Below are 19,126 nucleotides of genomic sequence, written 5' to 3' on the forward strand. Positions count from 1 at the left end.
TCTGTGTCATACCAATTGCCACCAATTAGCATAGCCAGGTTTTTTGTTTATTTGTTTTTTGGCTGTGCACATGCATGGCATGAGGGATCTTAGTTCCCTGACCAGGGATTGAAGCTGTGCCCGCTACAGTGGAAGTGCAGAGTCTTAACCACTGGACTGCCAGGGAAGTCCCAGCATAGCCAGATTTTATAGACCCACCTCTATCCTAGCCACCCATATTAGTTTTATATATTTAGTTAGAATTGAAATTATGTAAATATTTGGTTCAGAACCTTTTTTGTCTAACACAATGTCTTTATTTAACTAAGGAGGGAAGAAAGATCTGGGGAGAGCAGTGTTTCTCTGGGAAGAAGAGAGGTTTAATTTCCTAAAAGAGGAAAAAGCATAGGTAATTTCTAGATTTGTTCTCCCTAGCATATTATTTGTTGGTATGGAGAAGAGAGAGATTTGGTACCTTTTTGGGTTTTAAAGCTGTGGACTTAACGTGGGTAACCAAATTGTTAAGTATTAATGGAAGCCTAACTTTAAAAGTACCATCAGAAAAGAAACAAAAAAAGTGTTAATGTGGAGGTAGCAGAAGACACCTAATAAATTCAGAAAATGGAATCAGAACTTATGAGGTGTACCTTAGATGTGAACAGAGAAAATATTTGGGTTATGATACTTGTTGCTTGTATTTTAGAATGCCTAGAAAATTTCAAGAGATGAGAAAAGATCATAATTTTAGGAGTCAATTGGAAGACACATTAGACAGAATTCTGCCAAATCTATGGTAGGATTTTGTTTGGATTCATTTTCTGCTTACTATAATCCATTTTTTAAAAAAAGAGATAGAGAATGAGCCATGCAGTTTCTCAGACTATCTGACAACAAATAATAAGAATTTTAAGAGCTAGTTAATAGGTATAACAATTGCAATAATAATAGCTAATAACCAGCTCAGATGCTTCAAAATTTGCCATGCATATATTAATTCATTTAATCTCTATATTCACACTATGAGGTTGGTACTGTTAATGTGCATGACACAGGTAAGTAGAGGAGCCTGGAAATTGAACCCAGGAAGTATGATTACCCAGTTCTTGAACTACCTTGTACCATCCCAGGGCAATCAGAGAACAATTTTAAAATACCTTTGGTTTTTTCCAGGATGACTCTAGTATTTCCTAACTCTCCTCCTTTCTTCTAGTGTTTCTTTTGTAGCAGTCCCTTTGGTATTTTTCCAGCTGAAGTTTCTTCAGACTTTGCTTAGGTTCCCATCACTGCTCTGTTCTGAGTCTTTTTGTTTTTAAAAAGCCTGTCGTCATTATTTCAATCTGTGTATTAATTTACCCATTGATGGACCTTTGGGTTGTTTCTACTTTTTCCAGATTATGACTAAAGCGGCTATAAACATTATCATACAGGTGTATGTGTGGACATCTGTTTTCATTTCTTTTGAGTAAATAACTACCTAAGAATGGGATTGCTAGGTCTTTTGGTGAGTGAATGTAAGAAACTACCCGACTGTTTTTCTAGTGACTGTCCCATTTTGAGTGCCCACCGGCAATGTAAGGGAGTTCTGGTTGCTCTGCCTTCCTTGCCAGTGCTCAATATGGTCAGCTTTTTAAATTTAGCAGTTCTCATAGTGGTTAGTGGTTTCCCTTTTGTGGTTTTTAATTCGTGTTTTTTTTTAATGACTGCTGATGTTGAACATCTTTTCATGTATTTATTCACCATTCATATTTTTTCTTCCATAGAGTGTTCTGTTCTTTTGCCCATTTTTAATCCAGGTTTTTTGTTTTCAAATGAGAGTTCTTTATATATTCTGGATGTTTTTTAAATTAGAAATGTGTTTTGCACATGTTTTTACCTACTCTGTAACTTTTCATTTGTCTTTTGAAGAGAAGATCTTTAGTTTTGAAGAATTTCTCAAGTTTTTTTTATGGTTCTTACTTTTTGTCCTACCCCAAGTCTCAAAGTTTTTCTGCTTTTTTTCCCCCCGTGTTCTCTTTTTTTTTAATTAAAAAAAATGAGGTATAATTTATGTACCGTAAAATTCACTCATTTAATGTGTGCAAGTCAGTGGTTTTAGTATATGCACAGAGTTGCATAGCCATCACCACAATCAATTTTAGAATATTTTCATCATAATGAAAAGAAACTCTGTACCCATTAGCAGTCACTCTCCATTTTCCTCACATTCCAGCCTTCAGCAACCACGAATCCACTTTCTTTCTGTGTAGTTTTGCCAGTTTTAGACATTTTATATAAATGGGATCATGCAATATGTGGGTTTTTTGGTATGGGTTTTTTTACTTAGTATAATGTTTTCAAGATTTATATGTACTATAGTATGTATCAGCAGTTCATTCCTTTTTACAGCTGAATAATATTCCATTGTATGAATATATCATATATAGTTTATCCATTGATCACTTGATGGATCGCCTGAGTTTTCTTGTAGAAGAAGCTTTATGGTTTAAGATTTACATTTTAGCCTATGATTATTTGAGTTAATTTTTCATAAAGTATGAGTTATACTTGTTGAGTATACCATCCTTTCTTCACCGAGGCACCTTTGTCAAAAAATCATTTGTCGGGCTTCCCTGGTGGTGCAGTGGTTGAGAGCCCACCTGCCAATGCAGGGGACACGGGTTCGTGCCCGGGTCCAGGAAGATCCCACATGCCACGGAGCGGCTAGGCCCGTGAGCCATGGCCGCTGAGCCTGCGCATCCGGAGCCTGTGCTCTGCAATGGGAGAGGCCACAATAGTGAGAGGCCCGCGTACCACAAAAAAAAAAAAAAAAAAAAAATCATTTGTCCATATATGTATGGGTCTATTTCTGTACTTAATTTTGTTTCATTGTTCTAAGTGTGTAGACTTTCATCAAAACCACACAGTTTCACTACTGTTGCTTTATAATAAGTCTTGAAATCAAGTAATATGAATCTTCCAATTTTGGTTTAAATTTGGCTGTCTTAAGCCCTTTGCTTTTCCACGTAAATTTTATTTATTTATTTATTTATGGCTGTGTTGGGTCTTCATTGCTGCGCACGGGCTTTCCTTAGTTGCGCGATCGGGCGCTACTCTTCGTTGGCGGTGTGTGGGCTTCTCATTGCAGTGGCTTCTCTTGTTACAGAGCATGGACTCTAGGCACATGGGCTTCAGTAGTTGTGGAGCACAGGCTCAGTAGTTGTGGCGCGCGGGCTTCAGTAGTTGTGGTGTGCGGGCTCTAGAGCTCAGGCTCAGTAGTTGTGATGCATGGGCTTAGTTGTTCCATGGCATGTGGGATCTTCCCGGACCAGGGCTCGAACACGTGTCCCCTGCATTGGCAGGCGGATTCTTAACCACTGTGCCACCAGGGAAGCCCTCCACATAAATTTTAAATCAGCTTTGAGAAGCTACAAAAAAAGTCTGCTGTAATTTTGGTAGAAATGCAAATTGAATTTGTAGATCAATTTGGGAGAGAATTGACATCTTAATAATATTAAGTTTTCAACCCATACACAAGGTATATTTCTCTATTATCTTAGATCATGTTTTATTGTTTTCTTACTACAAATCTTGCACATATTTTGTTAAATTTAATAAGTATTGCATATCCCTAAGTATTTTTATGCTAGTGCGATTAGACTGTTTTTTGGTTTGTCTTAATTTCCAACTGCTCATTGCTAGAATATAAACATGTTATTGATACTTTTTTATGGCCTTACTAAACCCACTTACATTTTCTTGTAGCTTTTTTGTAGATTCTTTTTGTTTTTCATTGTAATGTTGCCTATGAATATAGATTGTCATACTGTTTTTCTCTTGGATCTGTATGCCTTTGATTTCTTTTTCTTGCCTGATTGCACTGTGTAGGACCCTTTGGTGTGGTTGAATAGCAGTGGTGAGAGCAGAAATTCTTATCTTGTTAACAGTCTTGGGGGGAAGCATTCAGTGTCTTAATATTAAATATGATGTTATATTTAGTTTATTTTAGTGTAGAGATTTTGTAGATATCCTGTGTTAGGTTGATGAAGTTTCCTTTTATTCCTAAATTGCTAAGGGTGTTTATTACAAATAGATGTTTAATTTTGTCAAATATTTTTTCCCTACATTTATTGAAATGATTGTATACCTTTTTGGTTTGTTGATATGATGAATTATTTTATTACTATTATTTTTGTGGTATGCAGGCCTCTCACTGTTGTGGCCCCTCCCATTGCGGAGCACAGGCTCCAGACACGCAGGTTCAGTGGCCATGGCTCACGGGCCCAGCCTGCCACGGCATGTGGGATCTTCCTGGACTGGGGCATGAACCCGTGTCCCCTGCATCGGCAGGCAGACTCTCAACCACTGAGTCACCAGGGAAGCCCCATATGATGAATTATTTTGATTGATTTTCTAATGTGAACCAAATCTGCATTCCTAGGATAAACTCACTTGATTATAATGAAGTATTCTATTTATTTATTGCTGAATTTGATTTGCTAATAATATTTTGTTAAGGATTTTTGCATCTTTGCACCTAGGAAGGGTATGGTTCTATAGTTTCCTTGTAATACCTTTGCCTGATGTGTTATCAGGATAATGCTATCCTAATAAATAATTTTTCCTAAAATGGGCAGTAGAATTTTCTAGTGAAAATTCTGGGCTTGGAGTTTTCTTTAGGAATGTTTGTAACTATGAATTCAGTTTATTTAATACGTGAAGGTATTTATCTATCCATCTATCCCTACTAATCCTGAAGTGGGGATTTGGGTGGCACAGCATACATGACAATTAGCGTGTCTCTCTCCTATTTTAAAGTGTAAATTTTATAAAATCAGGGAGTTTGTTTTGGTCATGTGTTGTTCCAGTGCTTAGTATTCCTGGCACATAGTAGACACTTTGTAAGTGATTTTAATCCTATTGAAACTTGGATGTGTCCTATACTTTATACGTGCATTTAGTGGGATTGTTTCCTTTTTCCAGAAATGTTGCTATTAAATTGATGGTCAATCTAATAATTGTTGAGGTCTTACTAAGAAGTGACGTTATTGTCATTTGAACAAGCTATTATATACTGTTGGTGTTGTTATTCATTTATATGGTTTAGCCTCCCCTCTCTGCCAAAGGTTACATATACCTATAGGATATTCTATGGCCCTAATGCATACAACTATAGATGGGTGAGTGCGTGAATGGATGGATAAAAGAACTTGGTTTTGAATGTCCCAGTGCTCTGCTCTTCATATTTTGAAGTGTATTTTGCTTTATGTAATTGTCAATATTTCTCACTAACTGTGTTAGTTAAATCAAGTATTTTCAGTGTCATGGAGAACTAGCTATTTAATCTGTGATGAATTCTTTTGGAAAGCATTATATCCCCTTCTTCCTAAAAACTGTTTTTGTTTTTCATTGACTTTTCTTAAAGTTAAACTCTCCCACGTTATACTTTCGGAAGGATCACAGATCTAAGTCTGATTTGGGTTTGACCTGACCTACCAGGAGCAGTTCTGTATAATCACTGTCCTGTTTAGATTTCTCTAAAACTGAAGTGCCCGTTCTCTCTTTGCTCCTTTGAACAGGGGACAACCAGGGGTCATTTCAGCTCTACTAGGGCTTCTCCAAGCTCAAGTGACTGTCCTCTTCTGCCCTGATTTTTTTTTTTTTTTTTGCGGTACGTGGGCCTCTCACTGTTGTGGCCTCTCCCGTTGCGGAGCACAGGCTCTGGACGCGCAGGCTCAGCGGCCATGGCTCACGGGCCCAGCCGCTCCGTGGCATGTGGGATCTTCCCGGACGGGGGCACGAACCCGTGTCCCCTGCATCGGCAGGCGGACTCTCAACCACTGCGCCACCAGGGAAGCCCTTCTGCCCTGATTTATAACTACTTCTCATCCTGAGACTAACTTGGCTCCTGTTGATGAGGAAGCTGAAGGTGAATGACAGTTTCTTTCCCTGAAAGTTGCTGACTGTCTTGTCATCCTTTGGCACTTCTAACTCTGACATGATACTCTCACCTAAATTGGATGATACTTATTTGTCCCTGGATGAGAATGGCAGCCTTGCTTCATTATTTCCTCCATCTTTGGGCACATGCAAATTTTCCTGATCCTGCTGCTACCCAACCATATTTATGCCTCAGCATTAGGTAATGAGCTCTTTTTCATTTTTATGTCAGAGAAGCCTTTATCAGGCTTATTGGCAGTACTACTCTGAATGAAATCTTTTTTCTTCTTTCTTTCTTTTGAAATTGATCATCATTTGTTTTGTTTTGCCTTATAAATTAATTTTTTTCTTCTGCCTTCTTTACATTTTTTCCCTAGATACCCAAAAGTACATGTGATATAACCCATCATTTGCCCTTTTCTTTCAGTTCCTTCTTTATTTAAAAACATATTTCTTATGAAAAACATGGAGTATGTTAGCATTCATGCAATATGAAACAATTAGATGAAAATTTTGAATAATAATTGTGAGAAGTGGTATCTGTGCTTATTACACATTCCCCTTAGAAAACACTGTGAAAAGTATTGTTTGCTGTATTTTAGAAACTCCATAATTACCATGTGATGTGAGTTGTTATGGTAACAGCGTTTTCCCCCTTCCTATTAAATAACAGAGTAAATGGTTGCTTGAGATGTGATTGAATTGTCAGCTTTCAAGCTAATGTTATCCTCATGGGAAGGGGGAGTGGGGGGAGAGGGGAAGAGAGAGATAGACTAAGCTGGAGAGAGAATGAGGGGGGGACGGAGGGAGGGTGGAAGGAGAGAGAGAGTTTTAAATGTCCAGAAAGCACCTACAAAGTGATGAGTGTCATTTTACTTTAAAAATGTGTCCTCTATAAGCCCTCCCTTCTTGTCTCCCAGTCACTATTTGTCAGGGGACAGGAATAATAGAAAATTTATACTGTGCAAACAAGATTACTATTGACAGACAACTGAAGCCTATGATTTCTTATTTATAAACAGTGGGACATTGAGTGGCTTTGGGGGTCTCTGACACTAAGTACAAATGGTTTTTCTTCTGGGAATGTGGGAGGAGTGTGTGTATGTCACAGACCAAATGTAGTGGCTCAGTATTGGTGTGTCCGCGTAGCAACTGAAGTTAAATACTTTTATTCTTTTGATAATAATATATACATCTGGTTAACATCAATATGCCTTACTTTGTGAGATTGCAGTTTTAAAATCAATAACAAACACTTTACCTGTTGATTTTTATGTGCTGCTCTACCTTATCCCATTCTAGTTTTACAGTCAAACAGCCTCACCAAAGCTTGTCTTACTTGATTTAAATTATTTATTGAAGTGCTGTTAAAATGGGTATTTTCTTATAAATGAATAATTGTATTTGTTAAGATCACTCAAGAGGTAGAAAACATTACCAAATTTCTGGGCAATATATTCTGAACATAAATTATCTAATTAGGTAGCCATGTAGTTCCTTCAAGAAAAACATGCATCAGTGAGGAAACAACATCTCCTTTTTCATTCTGTCTTTTGACATTCCCGCTACGTTTATGAATTGTGTTTCTAAGCAGGATATTTCTGTTGACCGAGTATTTCACGTATATGTCATTAGAACTTGTATGATACAAATTAAAAAGTTTTGTTAGGAAATTTCAAAATACAAAGTTTATAATACCCGCTTTAAAATTTCGCCTTGTCAGTCACTGTGGTTTTAATCTGGAATGAAACATTTCCCAGCCAGAACATTTTGGACATGTTCTGTAAAATTTCAAATAACTGTATTCTCAACAACTTGTGTTTGTGTTTAGCCGTGCCTACTAAAAAACGTTTTCTAACATTGTGATTTTACACATCATAACTTTCTGTGATTACTTGTTTATGACAGTGTGGCTTTCACATGACAAGATTTTGCCTTAAAGCTGACACTGTACGTTTAATTGGTTAAACTCAGCAGGTATTTAAGTGAACACTTAAGTGCGAGATACTGTTGTGGGTTTCATGGGAGGGATTCCGGGATGAATAGGATATGATCTCTGCCCTTGGGATTGTATGAGATTAAGGTCCATGAAAGAATAGTCTAAGATGGAATCTGTTGAGTATAACGGGAGAGGCATATAGTATATTTCCAAGCATAGGGATGGGAGAAATTATTTCAGAAAGTAGAGGTGAGAGGAAGACTGGGCATTAAAAGCAGCAGAAGCAGTCAGTGAATGCAAAGGTCTTGTAGAATATAGGACAGGCTTGGGAATTGGTTTATAACCCAAATCAACCAGAATACAGGTTAAATGAAAGAGAGGAGCAGAAAATCAAGTGGGGAAATTGGATGAGGATCTTAACCAGCAGGGCAGCAGAGTTCTCACATAACAACAAATTCTTTCTTTTTTTTTTTCTTTTTTTTGCCGCTATGAGTGGCATGTGGGATCTTAGTTCTCTGACCAGGGATCGAACCTGCTAGGGAGGCTCCTACAATAAAGTATTTCTTAATTTGATTCTAAGATACTTTGGACACAGCACAGAAGAATTTGGACTTTATTCTTTAATGAACCATCAAAGGTTTTTGAAAAGAAGTTCTGAGTTAATGTAATAGTAGCAACACCATTCAGGATGTATTAGAAGGAGGAAAGATTTTAGGCTGTTAAGAGATCAGTTAGGTGGCCTCAGTAATCAAGGCAGGAATTAGGACTCACCCAGTGAGGAAGTAGGGACAAACATAGTAAACATTTTAGAGGTAGAGATGACAGTTGAGTTGGGGGCAAGGGAGAAGTCCAGGATAAATCAGAAATTTCAAACCTGGTGATTGTAATATTGATGGGGTAATATTGATAGGAAAAGGAAAGATAAGAGAAAGAGTGGATTTTGAATGGTGATGACAAAGAAGTATACAGAGGATATTAGATGGTGGGAGGTGAATGTTTGAGAAGTGTATGTTCTAAAAGTAGCCATTTTCAAACTATGTATTTTAAATTTTATTTTATTGAGTTATATGCATACAGTAGGTTTCTCCCCTTTTAGTATATAGTTCTATGAATTTTGAGACATGAACACATTTGTCTAATCAGTACCACAGTCACGATGAGAACAGTTCTATCACCCGAAAATCCCCCCATGCTCCTTTGTAGTCAGCTCCTCCCCCGCTCCCCCATCTCCTGACAACCACTGATCTCTTTTATGTCCCTCTAGTTAAAACTGTGTTTTAAAAAGTGCTAGAGACCACCACAAAGTAGACTCAGATGATCAAGAGGGCTGAACGCCAAGCCCTCAGCCTTCACCCTTACTTCATTTACACAAATTTTGCTTCTCTGTTTTATATATTGGCATTTTACTTAATATTTGAGGTGGGCTGGAAAAATTACACAGCTAAATACTCGAAAACTTTTATTCTACAGTGTTACTGCTACCACTCGAGCCACCATTGTCTCTTACCTGGATTTTTGCAGGAGCCTCTGAGTAGATTTCTCTGCTTTGACCTTTGCCCGCTACAGTCTGTTCTCAACAGAGCAGTCAGCATGATCCTTTTACGATGTAGATTAGATTGTGTCATTTTTCTCAAAACCTTATAATGGCTCCCCCTTTAGTAAGAGTAAAGGCAAGTCCTGAGAAGTGACCTAGGAGGCCCTGCTTTCTCCTGTTAATTCTCCAGCCTTCTCTTTTTACACTCTCCTCTTTGCTTACTCTATCTGTGCTAGTTACCCTGGCCTCCCTTCTGTTCCTAAAACAGGTCAGCCATGTGCTCACTTTAGGGATCTTTGCCTTACCTTGTGGGTTTTTTTTTAATTGAGGTAAAATTCACATAACATCAAACTAACCATTTTAAAGCTTAAAGTGTACAATCTACAATCCAGTGGTATTTAGTACATTCACAGTGTGCAACCTTCCCCTCTGTCTAGTTCTGAAACATTTTCATCACCCTTAGATGAGACCATGTATGCATTAAACATTCCCTCCCACTTCTTCCTCTCCCTACCTCCTCCCCACCCCTGGAAACCACTAATTTGCTTTCTCTCTCTATGGATTTACCTGTTCTGGACATTTAATATAAATGGAATCATATAACATGTGACCTTTCGTGTCTGGCTTCTTTGACTTTCACATAATGTTTTCAAGGTGCATCCACATTGTAGCATGCGTTAGTACTTCATTCCTTTTTATGGGCAAATAATATTCCATTGTGGATTTATCATATTTTGTTTATCCATTTATTCATTCATGAACATTTGGGTTATTTCTGCCTGGCGACTACTGTGAAAGTGCTGCTTGAGCATTCACGTACAGTATTTGTTTAAATATGTCATTTCAGTTCTGTTTGGTATATACCTAGGAGTGGAATTGCTAGGTCATTTGGTCATTCTATGTTTAACTTTTTGAGGAACCACCAAACTGTTTTCCACAGCAGCTGAACCATTTTACGTTCCCACCAGTTCTTCATTTCCTTCAAGTTTTCACTCAGGCTTCATCTTCTCAACGAGATACCCTGACCGCCCTATTTAGTCCTGTGACCTGCTCCTGTCCCCACTCTTGCCTTATTATCCTTCTTTTCCCCCTTTACCCTACTTGCGTATTTCCCTAACGTAGTCTCTTTTTTAGGCATGTGCAGTAATGTTTCGTTATACTTAGTACTACCTCTTAGACATAGAAACTCTTACTCTTTCCTAAGTCATAGAAGCTGCTCACCTTAGCAGTCCATTAGACACCTGTTATTCACTGCAAGGGTATACATAGTTAGCCTTAGAAAAACTGTATTGCATGTGTTAATTAAAACTCGGTGCACAGTGGTTGAGAACCCTGCTTTATCATCTGTTGAATAACAGGGTTGAAACTTCATGATTGGAATTAGTTTGTTCCTTGGGCTTCCTTCAAAGCCATCGCACCAGTATAGCAAATTATACATGATTTTCATACTTCAGTAATGCAAATTATATTTTTCAGCCTAGCAACATTAACCTCTATGGGGTGACTGAACACATCCTAAAATGTGTTTTTGTGAAACATGGTCAAGGAAGTCTTTTCTGCCTGTAACACAACTGGAGAGTAAGGGCATGACTATGTTTAAGCTGTTTCTCTAAGTCTCTCTTCTGTAAGGGAAAGAGCGAGAAAGTGCATTTTTAAAGAGATTTAGTCACAGCTAACTCCACAGAACACTAAGACTAGGTGTAATCTCATAAAACCTGGGGAGTTCAGGCAGGTGTCTAGGCTCAAGCATGACTGCTTCCCTGCACCCACCTTCAGATGTGGTCTGAACAGCAGCAAGAGGGTTAGCTTTAACCTTCGGTTTATAGCCTCCTTGTAACTAGGTTTCCTGGCATGACAGTCTTTGTTCTTAGAAGCTCAGCATTTGATTTGCTCATGTTCCTTTACATTTTTTCATATTACTTTCTTTTTTTAACTCAAGTTTAAGAAGCCAATTGAGATCGCTGTCTTTCCAAGAACATCCAGTGCTCTTTTTGCCAGTTTGCTGAGACTGTGGATATTCTCAGTTGTGCAATGATGTCCATGGATTATGTAGCAGCAAAATTTTAAAATATTTTGAGGTTCTGAAGTAAGAGATAAAAGTTTCAGTTGTGGTGTTTGTATCCTTTCTGTGAAATCCAGGTCTCAAAATGGAACTTAAAGATAATTAATGTATTTTTTGAAAAGGGTAGGAAAAAGCTAAAGGGAAGTCCCCACATTTTGGAAACAAAGAGCAAGGTCAAGGACTAATTAATGCCGCCAGAGCTTCCTGGATAACAAGGGAAGAAGCAGGAATTGGTAGGCCCCTTCCTTCAAGGAGTTTTGTTAACATGTTGACAAGGCTTCCCCTACCCTACTCAATAGAGTGAGTACTTGATCAGAAAAGCAAGAAATCTGACTTTATAATTTTTTTTTAGGTTCATTTCGTGATCTGAGTATCTTTTTCATACAGTTTGAGTATCTAATTTTTTAAAAAGAAGCAGTGGGATGAGGAGTGCTAGATTGCAGACAGACTGATCTCTTTGTTCCCATAGATGCTTCATAATTTTGCCTTATAATCTATTTGTGTACGTTTCTGACTCTCCCTGCGCATTTCTGAACTCTGTGCAGTTACTGATCGATTTATAATCCTCACATCCTTCCAGAGTCCCTTGCGTATAGTAGGCCCACACTTAGATTGGGATTAAAGAAAATACCAGAAGCCATGGGAACCAACTGTATTCAGAGAGGCTGTTCTCTTCCCCATCACAAAGCACTTGAGAAAATTAATTCCTATAATACAGTAAAATCTCTTTAAACACTGTAGTTATCATGATTCTGGGGTAATTATGTAGAAATTTGTCCTTTTTGTGTGTTTGTTGTTGTTTTTTGTCTGTAAGACACAGACTAAAGTTTCCGTTGTTTGAGTTGAGATGAGATGAGTTACAGGAAACGTGAAATGTGATGCACTGTGACTATTTTTTCTTGAGTGATCTTTCTTTAACAGAAGCAGACCTGGGAAGATTTGTCGCAAGATAGCAGTATACTAATAGGTAGAAACAGAAATGACTATGAAAACCAGATGTTTTGTCTGGGCCTGTCTTCAGAAACAGGATTTCAGTGTTGGCATATATCATTTTTCTCTTGTTTACCCACACTGATTAAAGGGCATTTATCTAGTGGTGTGCTCAATTGCTGTGTGCGGGACTCATTTGCATGCTCTTAACATCCTGGTTTCTACACAACATGATATTTCTGTTGGCAATTTAAGTTTATTACTTCAGAAATTGTCATATTGGAAGTCCAAGATGTGAGCGGTATTTATTTTTATTTAAAATTACTAGGGGGATTTGTTAGACAATACCTAGTTTCCTGACATTGGCAAGAGGCTTTACAGAGTTTCCCCCTGATTTTCGAGGGCATAGTTGTATTACACATACATCTTAACTTGTTATTATTGTAGGATTTTATTTGCTTTAATTTAGAAAATTCCAGGCTTACTGTATTTTGTCTTTACAGGACTCTAAGCTCCTCTCCTTTGAAAATATCTGAAAGATCTTATTTGTGGTTCTGATCCTAGACTGTTTTGGTTTGTTTTAGAATCCAGACCGTAGAAAATGAAGGGAAAGAGAGAATTGATGATACAGTTTTCATTTTATTCTGTTTTAATACTGTGCAGCCTAACTTATGTCATGGTACATTTTTCCCACAGGTTCACATCCAGCTTTCCGAGTGGCACCGTGCAATTTTTCTCCCACAGGCCTGGCTCGCATATATGACTCGTGCTTATCATGCCATTTTACAGGTAATGAAACCATGGGGTGGCTTGCTCTAGGGCGTGTCTCTTAAGGTTTACTACAAATACGTAGTTAGTGTAAGAGCACTTAGGAAAATAGCACTATCAAAAAGGCAACGGTTATTTTTGCTCATAAAAGAATGTGAGGCATGCATATATAACTGGACTTAAATTTTAAATGTGATGCCCGCCCCCCGCCAGATGTGTGTTCCATCCAGAGCTGCCTCTTGAGCGTTCCTCTCCGATGTCCTGCTGCTCTGTGAACACCTCTCATTGTCCCAGATATCCGCAGTGGCTGTCCCACAGCACCTCAATTTGAGCGTGTCCCAAACTGAGCTCATCATTTCATCCTGTACCTGCGCCCTCTCGAGCTGGACTTGCTTTTACATCTCCAGCTTCGTCTCTTAACCCTTCCCCTGAATTTTCGGCCTTGCTCAATTTCTTTGTTTTCCCAAACTCAGCATGTCTTCCCTACCTCTTGGCTTTTACCTACACTGTTCCTTCTGTTGCAGGCACTGCCGTTCCCTCTCTGCCTATTCAAGGCTGGTTTTGCAGCTTTTCCCTTTTTCTCAATTCCAGGAATAAGTTTCACTTTGTATTTATAGTTGTCATACTCATGAAAGGGGCACATGTTGGAATGGCAAATTTCTACTTGTTTTTTTTACATGGTTTTTATCTGTGTGCCTTCCCTCTCTGTGTGCCTCCTTAGAACCCATGCTTCCCTTTTCAAAGCCCTTATCACCCTAGTTATATGTCTGGGGCCTCCCTCCAGTTGACTCTGTTCCTTAAAGCCAGAAGCTGTGTTTTCCTCTCTGTTGCGTCTCTAGAACCTGACATGGTGTCTAAAACATAGTTAGTGCTCACTAAATAAATGAATTACGCTCAATTTGACTTCTTTTATTCCAGTAATATTATAAGTTATAGCTTGTGAGTTTTTAAAGTTAGAAATAATTTTTAATCAGTTTGGGAATATATGAACATTTAATTGCATAAGGAAAAAACTACTAACTCAATCCTTTTTCCTAGCTTAAAATTCTCTGTTAAGGATGATAGACAAAATCTAAATTACTTAAGTAATTTATGGCCCAAAATAAGATTTTCATGAAGGCTTAGGAAATGAGGTGTTATGGTTAAAGGTAACAGCTGTCCTAAAGGATAGAGGTGGGGCCGGAGGAATGACTAAGCATCTCAGCATTGATGTTCTCAAATTAAAACCTTGCTACAACATATTCATTCTAGAATTTATAAAGTACTAATGCATCTTCAGAGATTCTGGTTCACTGGAACTGAATAGGAGATCAGGAATCTCCATGTTTACCAAGCTGCCAGGTGATTTTGATTCAGTCTGTCAACCCTACTCTGAACAACAGTGTTTTAGATGGTTCCCCAAACTAAACTGGAATCTGCATTTTAAAGACATTCCCTTGGAACCATTGTACCCTTTTGCTTGGCCTACACACTTTTTTATCCTCAGCAGCATCTGGCCACTTTGTTTTGAGTGGATGCATAAGTGAATGAATGAATTACCTCTACACACCCTTAACCAATTATAGTTTTTATTCAAGAAGAGTGAGATTGCTCATCAGAGTATGCACTTTTTCACACACTCATTTTTCCCTTTGTAATTTTGCAGTGTTTTCCTTCACCAAACATTTATGGAACGTACTTTACTGGCCAGGTCCTGTGCCGGGTGTGTGGGATAGAAAGAGGAATAAAGCACTCCTTCCTCTCAGTGAGCTCCCAGTCCAGTGCAGGAGACTAACGTGTCCACTAGCAATGCCAGTACAAATCTTTGATGCTTTAATAGAGGATGTACTCCAGTATAGGCACCTGGAGCTGGCAAGAACAACTCCTCCTGCAGCATGTACTGAGAATTTTATTTAGCTCTTAGCATAAAGAAGGTGAAATTGAGTAGAATTATGGTATAACATGCAGATGACAAGCAACTGATTAAAAAAAAAACCCTCGGTGGTTTCTTTTTTATAACAAGAGCTACCATTTATTAAATAACTAGTGTTTGTCCAACATTTAATGTATAGTATTTCAATTCATCTTTACAGAAGCTCTTTGAAGTGGATGTTGGTAGCCTCACGTAGAATGGGATTATAGATGGGGAAGCAGGGTTAGCTAGGAAAGCAAAGCAAACTGCACAAAATCTAACAGTCAGTAAATGAGAGAACTGGAACTTAACCTGGATTTGTCTGATTCCAGAGCCTCAGCCTTGGCCACTGCATCATGCATTTTCCCTAACACCGTCATTAGTTGTTATAAATAATGCAAATTGGTTTAATATTTTAGAGGACAGATCAATTTATGAAAAGCCAGCTGAGTATTTTTAGTAACACAGGTCAATTATTCTGCTTTTCTACTGTTGTAGGTGATAGTGTGTATCTTTATTTATTTATCACTTAAAATCTCTTTCCTTTGGGTTTCTATCAAGTCTAGTTCCATTGAGAATTGGGGATTAAGAGGTGAAACTCAAAGTAGGGACTATAATAAAATTTTCAGTATTATTTGAAAAGTACTAAAAACAGTGCTTTTTAGGCTATCACTATTACTTGAAAGTATGCTGATGCATTTTAACTGTTCAGCAAGTCTTTTTAAATGAGCCCACACACTTAAACAGAATTTGTGGGATCTTAGAAGAATTAGAGGAACTGCCAAACTCCTCACCTATATCAAGAATTTCCATCCTGGAGGATAGCTCTTCGTTCAGTACAGGAGGTACAGTTACTTCCATCTGGTGTTAGACATATTTCGTAGCATTAGGCTAGAGAATCATTTAGAGGAGCCATGTTTTATTCAATAAGCCTAGGAGATACGCTAAAAGGTGCATTCTACATTATTTCCCAGAGGTTGACTATAATGTGAATGTTTGCAATTTGAACGCTTCTAGTGGCTTTTGCTTAGGCGTCAGCTTCCAGCCTTATCTAATTTTTCCACAAGAACATCGGATTTTGAATTATAAGCATATCAAAGTGGTTGACATGGGGAGGTATTCGGATTTCTTCCCATTACGTTGAAAAATGCAGATACGAGTTGATAGACGGTTCCAAGTCCATTTTGGTAAAGTGCCCTCTACAGGTCGGCTTTACCTTTCTGCCCTTGTGGGATGCTGAGGAGGTTAAGGTCTCCAGCCTTTGGTTAAAGGGCCCTTAGGGACTCTGAATATGACCTCAGACAGGACAGAGGGGTTAAAACAGGTTGACTGCAGATACTTATTTCCTGAGTTGGTCAGCTGGCTGCACAATAATCTGAAATCAAAACCGGTCAGGAATTGTGATCCCTAGTAGATTAGTCTTTGACCATTTGTAAAGGTTGTTTGTTTGTCTGTCTTTAATGTGCAGGTTTAGAGTTAGGTAAAATTTGCTCACTGTAACCAGCAAGCTTGTGGTTACCTAGGCTGAAGATTTTTTTTTACAAAGGAAGAGGAATAGATAAATTAATAATTGGAATCTACAGGCAATCCAAAAAACTCAGTTCAGGACTTCCCTGGTGGCACAGTGGTTAAGACTCCGCCCGCCAATGCAGGGGACATGGTTTGAGCCCTGGCCCGGGAAGATCCCGCATGCTGCGGAGCAACTAAGCCCGTGTGCCACAACTACTGAGCCTGCTCTCTAGAGCCTGTGCACACGATTACTGAAGCCTGCATGCCTAGAGCCCTGGCTCTGCAGCAAGAGAAGTCACTGCAATGAGAAGCCCACGCACTGCAACAAAGAGTAGCCCCTGCACACCACAACTAGAGAAAGCCCGTGTGCAGCAACGAAGACCCAACACAGCCAAAGATAAATAAATAAATAACTTTATTAAAAAAAAATCTCATTTCAAGTGATCATTTCAGCCTTTTCTCTCCCAGTGAGTGTCCCCACCCTACCCCCCTCCTTAACCACAGCTGTTAACCAGAAGCAGAGGTAACTGAGTTAAATGCCATTGGATCTCTGTTGTCAGTAGGTGAAGAATTGGATGCAAAGTAGATCTGAATAAATAGCCTAACAGGGGCTGGGTAGAAGGAATTAGAGACCTTTCAGAAGAGGAGATTGAGAAGAACTGAGACTCTGAGAAAGAGAAAATGAGAAATTTACTTAGTCACTATAGAATAGTTGTACTGGTTTATGGCTACAGGAGAGATCAGAAAAGTAGGCCTTCTCAAGAGGCTGCACATATACTGGCCTTTCTGTGTTTTGCTTATTTCTGAACAGATTTTTAACCTTTTAATTTCTTATTTGTCTTTTTTTTGGAAAGCATTATGGAAAGTAAATGTTTTAGGAGGGAAGAGGTATGATTTAAGAAGCATAACAAACAGAGAAGGCAATAAACATGATTTTCTATTTTGCCTACCCTCTTGGGAGGCTGCTATCAATATTAAATATTAATATCAGTATCTTGCCAGTTTGATCACCTCTGATACCTTGCTCCAAGAGACAGAGGGAGAATGAAAGGGTCAGGATTCTATCATTGAAAACACGGAGATGGGGATGAACATGATTGAAGTAAATAGAAACTATGAAGGATGTGAACAGAATGCCCATCAGATCTCAGAGTGCCTGAACTGGTGAACCCCAGGGCACTGTGTGCTGGAGGTTGTGCAAAATACAGGGACTCCTTAGATGGATAAAACCATCCTTGTACTCTTCAATGAGCTTACAAGCTAGCAACTGAGAGTATATGAGAGAAATACAAGGGCATGCAACTTTATAGTCTGGATATTACGTTTTGGGGAACCTTTTACTCTTTGAGAGTGTACAGATTAAAAATATGAATTATTTCAAGAAGGATTTAGATATATTCGTGAGAGAATAGATTATAAGAAGATAATAAGGAGAGTTTGTTTTTGACAGCAAACCTGGTAATGGTAGCAGTTATTTGGTACCAGTCACTGCACTAAATAGACACTTTTCCACATTTTTTTATGTGATGCTCTAATACCATGAGTTAGGTGTTTGCTATATTTTACAAATGGAAATTGAAGCTTAGAGAGGTGAAGTAACTTGCCCAAACTTACACAGCAAGTAAGTGGAAATGACATCAGGTCAGGACATCCTGATTCCAGAGTCCACATCCTTAACCTAAAGCTATATTGCTTCCCTCTCTAGAATATATAGAGAGTTTAATTTTTCTTATGTAGAGCACACCTTAGAACTCTAAAATCAATAAGAAAAAGACAACCAATAGAAAAATGGACAGAATAGGAAACCCAAATAGTCATTAAACATCTGGAAAGATGCTCAATCTCAGTAAACAGTAAAATGAAAATTAAAACCATAATGGGCCCCATTTTACACCTCCCAAAATGGTAAAAATTTAAAAGCCTGGTAATTTCAAATGCTGGTGAGGATGTGAAGCAGCCATAACTCTTGTTTACCGCTAGTGAGAATGCGAGCCGCACGACCACTTCTGAAAATGGTTTGGTATTACTCAGTAATACAGTATGCAATCTGAGTTCTTGTTCAGTTCAGGGTATATCAATAAACCAGAATTTCAATTACATTTAAATAATGTAATTGGTGATGGAGTAGAGGGGAAAGCATCTGGTCAAAATAATCCTGAGTATAAAAAAATAGAACAGATAATAAATATTTGAAGGCGTTGCCCTTAAAGGGATGATGATATTAGCTATATTTTTATTGCATGGTACAGGTTGAGAATTATATCTATAAGTTTAGTCAAGAAATAGAAATGTAATTTGCATCTGTTTGAGAATAACTTTTGTTATACATTACCTAAATCTTAAGTGTTATATACTTCCTACTCATTTCTACCATTCTGTTAGAATACTGGTACCCAGACCCCAATCTTGGTATCATGTCAGTTGAAATTGTCAGCTGCTGACACAGGCAGATTTTTACAATATAGGGGATTTGTTGATTAGGACCTATGGACTTCAAATCTGCTTTTAATAGATATCCCCAAATGAAGTGCTCTGCACTAAATTTGCCAAACATACAACTTCTCCAGGATATGCTTATTTGGTGAATGTGGAAATCCC

At 38.3% G+C, this 19,126-nt stretch overlaps 1 protein-coding gene across 3 annotated transcripts in view; it reads left to right on the forward strand.

The window, feature by feature from the left end:
• FOCAD (focadhesin) overlaps positions 1 to 19,126 on the forward strand; it is a 313,294-nt gene that overhangs the window by 212,800 nt on the left and 81,368 nt on the right. For all 3 annotated transcript variants that reach the window (XR_009564338.1, XM_030840606.2, XM_060300979.2), the window contains exon 22: positions 13,057 to 13,149. Coding sequence is in view for 2 of the 3 variants with exons in the window: in XM_030840606.2 (XP_030696466.1) it covers positions 13,057 to 13,149 (93 nt within the window). In the remaining variant the exon portion in view is untranslated. The remainder of the gene's footprint in view (positions 1 to 13,056; positions 13,150 to 19,126) is intronic.

Source organism: Globicephala melas, chromosome 6, assembly GCF_963455315.2.
Source record: "Globicephala melas chromosome 6, mGloMel1.2, whole genome shotgun sequence".
In the NCBI taxonomy this organism is placed as follows: domain Eukaryota; kingdom Metazoa; phylum Chordata; class Mammalia; order Artiodactyla; family Delphinidae; genus Globicephala; species Globicephala melas.